This window comes from Daktulosphaira vitifoliae, unplaced genomic scaffold (assembly GCF_025091365.1).
Source record: "Daktulosphaira vitifoliae isolate Bord-2020 unplaced genomic scaffold, ASM2509136v1 Scaffold_4, whole genome shotgun sequence".
In the NCBI taxonomy this organism is placed as follows: Eukaryota; Metazoa; Arthropoda; class Insecta; order Hemiptera; family Phylloxeridae; genus Daktulosphaira; species Daktulosphaira vitifoliae.
In genome coordinates, this window is record NW_026099575.1 from 12792303 (window position 1) to 12801842 (window position 9540).

Here is a 9540-nt window from a genome sequence, read left to right on the forward strand (position 1 = left end):
ACAACACTTAATTAGACTTTTATTATTTTCGTTGTCAATTTCCTATACAACTTTGTGTTTGTACGTCAAGGGGCTACTAGAGAACAAATTCATTTGGTAAATACTAATTTACAATTAGCAAGTAAAAATATTTTAAGTTCAATACACTAAACGAAATAATCTTATTGATCGATGAGTTAAGTTTTTTGAAATAGTAATAATAAAGTTGCTTGAAGTGCTTGAGGATATATCCATGTATGCAGTTGAGTTCTGACGTTTCGGACTCATTGTAGAGTTCATCTTAAGAGTGATGGTTGCTAGTCGGTGGTTGCAACTATGCATTATAATGTGCTACTAAAACAATATGCATTACCTAACTTGTGACTGCATACAGTTTGTATGTTAAATAGATTTTATTAATATGTTGAATATATTATGCAGTGAACATGTCTGTTTGTTATTCAAGAAATCATTGAAAAATCTGTTTAGGTGTAAAGATTAAACAGTCAGGAAAATATTGATACAATCTGTCATTTTACTTCATGTACCACTGTGTGTAAATGAGAGAGAGAGAGAGAGAGATCCGATTAGTAAAAAATGTTTTTTCAAACCCAACCGTCTTTTTGTAATACAAGAAAAGGAATAACTTTAAATTAAAAAAAAAATGAAATAAAAATTATTTACATAAACAGTCATATANTAAAAAAAAAATGAAATAAAAATTATTTACATAAACAGTCATATAATAAATGCGTTTATAAAATTTAATTTATAGTTATAATACATGTAATGCTATAATCTGAGAAGTCTAGATAGTCTAGATCGCTTCTCCTAATTCTGTCACTTCCCCTTCTTAAAAAAAAAAAATCTATTTAAAAAACTCTTACATGTTAATTTATATAGAAATATTTTTGAGCGGAGAAGAAATTTAACTAGTTTCCTCAATCATTTGTGTTATTTGCGCCTATTGAACTTTATCTTACTTGTCTATTTCACTTGATTGTTAATTTTCAAATATCACTAACAGATTAACTAACAAGTATCACAATTAAAATAATAAATTTAAAATAAAAAGTTATATCTTTTTTTATAGTACTCTAAATTGGATAAGTCTAGATGCTTACTTATTTCCTTGCAAACAAGCGTATAAAGTTTAAAATTATTGAAAAATAAATAATGTCATAGTTGATAATTTTTAATAATTAAAATGGTTATCTTTTAAATAAGATAAGTATGTATTTAAAAACTTTTTTCGAAGAGAGGATGGCTAAAGAACATTAATTCTAATTTTATATTAAATGGTATTTCTGATGATTTTTTTTATGAAACATTTTCGATCATCGCATCATTTATTTAGACTCTTTATTTACTTATACTAATTGAACAAATATAATTCTTCTAAGAATGAAATAGATGAAATGTTATAGAGCTTTATCAGGTTAGAAATTTTTGTCTAATTAAAAAATTAACAGTATAATCATTAATAATGTAAATGTGATGAACAATTTGTCGTACAAATGGCTAATTTTGCAAAATACTGTAGTATCTTATGCAGATAGAAATTGTGTTGTTTTATAACATCGCATGTTCATACGTGGAGTCTGTTTATACCCAAGTTTATGTTCAATAAGAAATTACTAATAAAAGTTGTCACGTCTACATATGAAAGTTATTCAAGGTCTGAAGATATTTCCTTTATAAATTGTCATTGATATAGAAGACTGTAATGTTTAATTTTATTTGATATTATTGTAATAAATAAAATTTAGCCGTGATAAATGTTCATCTAGAATTTTTTAAATTATGAACTTTTGTTAGTAAAGAATTTCATTTTTGACGTTATAATACATATGCGTTATAATAATAATTATCATTAATATTAATAATATTTTTAGCTAAGTATTATTTTTGTGAAATTTATATTTTTAAATAAGTTATCTAATGATTTTAATGAAATTATTCAAATTTTTTTTATTTCATATTTAGTTTATTTTAGTTTGTCAAACACTACAAAGATTAGAAACATTATGTCTAATTTTAATTCTATACTTCTATAATTCTTATAAAAATAATGTATTTTTTCGCTCTGTCAATTATTTATTAAAATTAACTTGTGTTTTTTTTTTTAATGATGCATTATTTAAGTATATATTTCCTATGTAGATGGGGAAAAATTTTGGGGTACCATGTTAAAATAAAATCTAGAAATCACTGAGGAAGAATAATAATTTGATACACCAATTAAGTCTGCAACGCATACTTAGAGTATAAAATATGAACAAAAAATGAAGGTCATTTTTAAATTACTATTTTACTTGCTATCTATTTAACGTGAGTAGTAAAAAAATAAAAAACAACTGCATATAATAAAAAATAAAAATAAAAAATTGTAAGTCATGAACAACATTATAAATTTTAACAAACGTTTAATTTTTTTAAAAGTGACATTAGTACTTAAAAAGTACTTAATAAAAAGTTAATTATTCCGAANAAAAAAAAAAAATAAAAAATTGTAAGTCATGAACAACATCATAAATTTTAACAAATGTTTAATTTTTTAAAAAGTGACATTAGTACTTAAAAAGTACTTAATAAAAAGTTAATTATTCCGAATTAAATTTGAATAATTGGTTTGAATATATGTATACATATATGAACATCTTTACAAACAAAAAATACATATACAGGTGTTTAGTAAGTAAGGAAACAAGTTAGTTGTTACAAACAATAAGAAAAATAGAAACCCATTTTCTTACTTACTGAACACTCTATATGTATTTTTTAATTAGGTTACAAAAATGCTACCTTTTTATATTCTGAAATTTCATGTTCATTAGAATAATATGTATTAATAGCTCTAGGATGAATTTATTGNTTTTTGATAGTGATTTTAATCACTGTCAGATATCATTATACTTGATCCAACTATGCTACGTCACCACTGTGCCGCGACCCCCCTGTGCTGGATTTTTTTAATAACCATATTACATATGTTTTTTTAATCCTTAATAGTGGCATATCCAATTAAATATTTTTGTTTTAAAGAAGGGCTTACTTTTTTTTTAGATTTTTTGAATTTGACACAATAATAATTAAAAAATGATCAGGTAGTAAAATAGTTATTCCAAATGACAAATTTATTTTATTTTTGTTTCATTTTAGATAAATATTTACTTTTAAACAATTTTGACGAGGACTAATGGGATCTCCTAGATATATTGCTTTTTGTACGTATATATTTTTATATATTTTAAGGATAAAATAATTTTTTCTTTAAATTAATATCGTTTATTCTTAATCTAATATAGGTTATTATTTTAAATAATCTTTGTTATATGAAGTCAAAATTAAACAAATTATTCTTAAGTGTATGTTATTTTCATCTTATGATGAGAAGGTTTTAAAACTTATTAATTTACTTGTTTTAGTTTCTTGTCCATATAATAGTATTAAGCTATGGGTTTGAATTTACTTTTTTTAATTAACAAAATATTATCCTTAAAATGACTATTTTTTTTAAATTAAAAACATAATATTGATCTTGTCAGCAAAAGAAAAAACTCAATTTTGGAAATACTTGTAAAGATATTATTTAATTTAAAAATAGAGGTACTATTATTTATGTATAATCTACTCCTAATTTGAAATTTAGGGCAAATACTTAATGATTTGCCCTAAATAATTAAAATTTAAATAAACTCTTAATAATTTTTTTAAAATAAATTTAGCTATTCAGAAAATAACATTTCTATGTGAGCACTTTGTTTTTCATCAAAAATATAAATTACTTTAAAGTGATTTGAATTGTTGCCTAGTAAATTTATGCTAGAGAGATATATGAGATCATTAATAATTTAAGCACCCCTAATATATATAATAACCATTACTGGATACAAATGATATAACTTTTTATTTAAATTATGCAAAGCTATTGTTATTGTTAGTATTGATTGTATTGGTAGTTGTAATGTGAAAAATCATTATAGTTGAATAATTAATTATACTGTGGTGATGTTTGTTATATTTTTCATAATAATTTGTTAGGTTATGCTCAAGTACAATTAATGAAATATAATTAATTGTGGTGCTAGTCCATTTAATGAATCAAAATTGAGTATTAGATTAAATACAATATTGTTTTAAATTAACGCCATAAATAGAGGTTTTTACTTAATGAATATTGGTGTACTGAGGTTTGAGTTTAATCAAGAAATCAGATTTTATATTTGAATTAATTAAATTTATTATCCAGAATATTTTATTTATAACCAAGGGTTTAAATAATTAATTTATGAAGATGTCATCTATCTTGAGTTGTTGTAGTTATGGTAGTGATATAAGCCATAAAATTTAAAATTAAATATTATATTTTATCTAAATTTAATAGCAATTTATTACAATCAAATTTTTTTTAAACATTTTATGCAACTGGACATGTGTACTAATAAAAACTATTGAATTATAACTTAAAACAATAATAACAATGAAAATATACAAATAAAAATAATCAGTTTTTGTATTAACTACTAATATTTTACAACAATTAATTTTTTTGTTTGAGTTAAAAAAAAACCTACTGTAATTTTCAATACAATTGTTTTTTTAATTTTTAATAAAATGTGAGTCATATTTTACATAACTAATATTAATGTTAAAAAGTGAATACAATTAAAATTTTTACTATAAAAAACTATTCATATCTATACGAAAGTATATTCTAGGTAGAAGGAAATTAGATTATTTCTTTTAATATTTTATATGGTTTGAGTAACGATATATTTATTAACATATTAGTGCACTAATCCATTATAAATATAATTTAATGCTCTTATCAAACAATCAATTTTAAATATTACAGGTAATTGCAACTAAGTTTCTTTTATAATATAAAAAATGGTAGTTAAAAAATACTTTTATGGCATAGAATTTTCATATACATTTTTTTTTTAATAATTAAAAATTTAATTCATATAATTTATAAGAAACATTCATTAATTGACAAGCCTTGCATGTTTATGGTTATTTTGAAACCATTTAACTGTATGAGCTATTGCTGATTCCATATTAGTAAATTCAAAATCTGGTAAAAGTTGTCTAAGTTTTTTATTACTAGCAGTTTTTTTAATTTGTCCATCAGCTGCACTGGTATCATATACTAAAGTACCTTGAAAATTGAAATTTTTAGATATTAATTCTGCTAGTTGACGTATAGATATTTCATCCTTTTCATCCACTATCAAACAAATCATATAATTTTTTATTGATTTTAAATAATTTATAGCAGATTAAAATAAATTTTTATTAATTAAATATGCACCTGATAATATTAATGGTTCCACATCATTATAGTTTCTCAGGACCCAAATAAATAGTTTTGCAAGATCTAGTGAATAAATAAATTGACGCAAAGGTTTACCTGAACCTAGTACTACAAATTTTTTATCACCTATAAATAAATATAAATTGCTTGAAAAATATAATAATAAAAAAACATAGTTGTTATTTAATGTTCAGTGCTTGCAATTGCTCTTATATCTTAAAAATTTTTTATTTAATTATTTGAAAAAGTTATTTAGTAAAAATATTCATACGTTTCTTTTTAAGTATTAAATAATATTTCGATTTTTACACATAGAATACTGCTGAAAAATATTTTTTTACATCTATAGTTTTCAAGAAAGTATTTTAGTAATGAAGTAAAAAAAAAGTGACTTAAAGTGATTAATATTAAAAAATTAGTATAAAATACAAAAGTGACAAATTAAGAGGAATAATTTAACTACCATTATTTACAGCTTGATATAAACGATGAATTAAAGCAGGAACAACATGAGCATTTTGTAAGTCAAAATTATCATTCGGTCCATAAACATTACATGGAACAACTGATGTAAAAACAACTTCATATTTCTGATGATAGGCTCTATTAGAAATATCTAATAGACGCTTTGCATAGCTATAACCAAAGTTAGAAGAATGAGGCGGTCCATTATGAATCTAAACATAATAATACTTTATTTGGTTAATTTATTACATCAATTTATAATTAAATATTAAATAAAACTTAAGATTTAATTAAGTAATTATTTGAGAGTTATAAATAGCATAGTTTAGGTGCATACTAATCTCAACGGCAAATAAAATGTATTGGTCCTCCTAACTACAAAAAAATTGAGCTTCTCATAAAAAAAAAGTCTAGAAATAAAAAAATCTATATTACTTAAATTATGTTTTTTAGAGCAATCCAGCAGAAATTTTGCCCCCTGTGACTAATTTATGTGGAATTGTGATCAGAGTGGTTTATTTCCCAATTAGAATACTAAAATGAAATTTTTCCTATATAATTTTAATCACTTCAAAGTATTATTTTTATACAGTGGCATAGTCAGAATTTCATACGGGGGACAGTGGTAAAAAATCTACAAAATTTCTAATTTTGAACCTTATATTTTTTGCTCAAAATTTTATTTTTGAAATAAATATTGCTATCAATGGCAATTTACTCATCCTGTTTTAACAGGATGAGTAAATTCTGAGTTATTATACTTAAAAACCAAGAGTTAGTGAGAAATACTCATATTATGGCTTTTAGCCTTGGTAAATTAATGATATTTCGTTAACATNAGCCTTGGTAAATTAATGATATTTTGTTAACACCTACAAGAACAATTTTACTCACCATAGATTCATCAATTGGGTAAGAAGTTTTATCAGGAAATATGCAGGTAGAAAGACAAGATACTACTTTAGTTACATTGAATTGATAACTAGTCTCAAGTACATTGTCATTAATGTGAATATTTTTACGCTGAAAAAAATACATAGAAACATTATTAATAATTATATTAGTGAACATAGGGTTCTTTTTTAGTAGTTGTTACCAAAGTTTTAAAATTAGTTAACATTACATTTTTTCACAATTTTCAATTACTAAGATTAACAAATTGCACTGTTTTTTTAATAACAAATAAATTTTAAAAATATATTACCAAAAAGTCTAAATTGTTGTTCATATTATGAAATAAACCTCCAACCATTGCAGCTAGATGAATTACATGTGTTGGTTTATATTTTTCAAACAAGGTTCTAGTGTCTTGTAGATTGCTAAAACAGATTTATATTGATAAAATATAACTATAAATTATGGATAATGATTATAAGCAACCTAAGATCGGCCTCTTTTGAATTTGTAAATATCCATTTTTCATCAGGTAATGCATTACCTTCATGTTCTACAACATCTTTGATGGCACTCCCAACTAAACCAGAACCCCCAGTCACTAAAATTATTTTATTCATAACTTTATGTTGTGCAAAATAATTTTAAAAAAAAATGAATTAAAAATGAAAAATTTTTGAATGAAATTTATATACTTTTAAGATCACAATGTTTCAATTTCAATTGTGATATAGATATCATTTTTATAATCTACGTAAATACTACACAAATCTAAAATTTAAAAAAAGGGGTTTATTTTGATATCTCAAGACATAAAGACAGATAAGAGAGAGAGTTTTATCTTATCTGTTATATCAATTTGATATTACTTGATACAAATAAAAATACCGGATACAAGATCTATACATGATGAGAATTATTTAACTTAAATTTTGTTTTCTAAATATTTACTTATTTCATCCAAATAAATGTTTACAATTTAAATCTGATATCACTTAAAACTTAAAAGTTACAGTGCTATCTTTGTTTTAACATTTTCTTCAAATTTATGTTGTTTTGAAATTATGGTTTATTTAATGTAAAAAAAATTATACTTGGTAAAATATAGAATATTTTCTTTTCTTGTTAGAAGAAAAATGATTGATCTCAATGTTAAGATTAAGTTTTACTTATTATTTAATCTACTATAAATAGTTTGGAATACTAGAATTATTTTAATATAAGTGAGGTAATTGTCTATTAAATAATTGAAGGGTTCAGTGTAATAATAACCTTGGTTAATAATAACTATGTTTTTTCAAAATTCTTTTTTTCATATTTTTGTGCAAGTTTAAATTTTTAACAGTTTGTAGTTGTCCTTGAGCATTTTCGTTCACTATAAAATCTAATACTGTAAAAATAAAAATGTCTTATATACAGACTAGACTATAAGTACTAAAATTTTATAGTTTTTGTTTATTTTGAACAATTTAAAAATAATGAAGGTATCTGGTTATTGCACTTGACTCTTCAATTGTTAAAAAAAGTTGTATTATAAATTATTTATTCTATTAAATCCTTTTAACTAACAAAATTATTAGTCAAACTAAATTAACTTTACTAAGTTGTTCGAAATGATAATTTAACTTTTTCAAATCACCTATTGATATTATTTTTAATTTAATAAATAATTTCTTTAATAATTTGTACTTAGATATTAAAATAATGGTAATAAATATTTAATAACAAAATTATTTGAAATTCTTGACAAATATTATAACTTTTTTTTTGTTAAGGTTGAAAACTGTTTTAAAATGGTAAAATTGCGTCCCCCATCATACATGGCTAGACGTGTTTTTGCTCTTATCCTTTTAGGAATTACAGGTTATTCAATTTTTTACATGACTCTTAGTAAACCTCCTAATTATATATATTATGAGACATCAGATCGAAAATTAATGCTGTAAGTTTATGCTTCCTATGCTTAGATATTAGTTGATTTAATAATTGTATTTTTATTTATTAGCAAACAAATTGAACAGAAAATTTCAAATTCAGTGTCTGACCAAGATGTCATGAATAGGTAATTATTTAACTTTAATGTTTATTTTGTAATCATCTATGACAACAATTATTTTAATTATTTGTTAGCCATTATTTGTGTAAGTTATTTATTGGACTTTTGATTTTAGTTCAATCAATCAAACTAGTAATTAATAAAATAATTTTGAAAAAAAAACTATGTTAAGTCATTCAAGTATTTTCAAGATGAAAGTATTAACATATGTGTATTTAAAATTTAATTCAATATATTTTTAATAACTTCAAAAAGTAAAATATTGGGAACTTATTTTTTTAATTTAAATTTCTTTGTTATCTAATGAGTATAGAGCTGATTTATATATATTTATAAATCTTGTTTAAGTAATTTTAAAGGATTCAAGTTTGTAAAAATTTATTGAAATATACATTAACTAGGAAACCTTTTTTCGTTATAAGGAGAATTTACCCTTGATTCCCTTAACACTATAAACCCAGATATACATACCTCAATTAATAACAATTACGATATGACAATTAATACAAATTTGTATTGTCTGCTGATGTGTTTGGAATAATTTTATAACAAAATTTATAAATGAATATAAATCTGTTCTTTATTAATGAGATACTACAATTTAAAATCGATAATTAAGTGGTTCGTAATAAATTTTACCCTAGTAAAAAAAGAAAAATTCATAGAATAACTCAATTAATAATAATTTTACATAATCTTACTTTTTAAAATAATAGAGTTTCTACACTTTTAAGTAGGAAGAGCTGCTTTTATTACAAAATAATTATGTTAATATTATAATTAGCATAATAATATTATGCTACAAAAGAATATATATCTTATATAC

At 22.4% G+C, this 9540-nt stretch overlaps 1 protein-coding gene and 1 long non-coding RNA gene across 2 annotated transcripts; one reads left to right on the plus strand and one right to left on the minus strand.

The window, feature by feature from the left end:
- Positions 1-4682: 4682 nt before the first annotated feature.
- On the minus strand, positions 4683-7458 carry LOC126904734 (probable GDP-L-fucose synthase). Its single transcript, XM_050683954.1, has 6 exons — positions 7145-7458; positions 6969-7083; positions 6659-6787; positions 5763-5976; positions 5297-5425; positions 4683-5212 (listed from the first exon to the last, which is right to left on the minus strand). Exons 1-6 carry the CDS (start codon positions 7276-7278, stop codon positions 4971-4973), a joined length of 963 nt encoding a protein of 320 aa, XP_050539911.1. The 5' UTR covers positions 7279-7458; the 3' UTR covers positions 4683-4970.
- A 291-nt stretch (positions 7459-7749) lies between these two features.
- LOC126904735 (uncharacterized) lies at positions 7750-8861 on the plus strand. The gene is made up of 3 exons (XR_007703816.1): positions 7750-7886; positions 8434-8600; positions 8664-8861. It is a non-coding gene; the product is annotated as an uncharacterized LOC126904735 (long non-coding RNA).
- Positions 8862-9540: the final 679 nt, after the last annotated feature.

Coding starts and splice junctions, on each gene's coding strand:
- LOC126904734 (XM_050683954.1), bottom strand. CDS start 7,278: ATGAATAAAATAATTTTAGTGACTGGGGGTTCTGGTTTAGTTGGGAGT. Junction 7,084..7,144: donor TCAAAAGAGGCCGATCTTAG/GTTGCTTATAAT, acceptor AATCTGTTTTAG/CAATCTACAAGACACTAGAA. Junction 5,213..5,296: donor GGAACCATTAATATTATCAG/GTGCATATTTAA, acceptor TTTGTTTGATAG/TGGATGAAAAGGATGAAATA.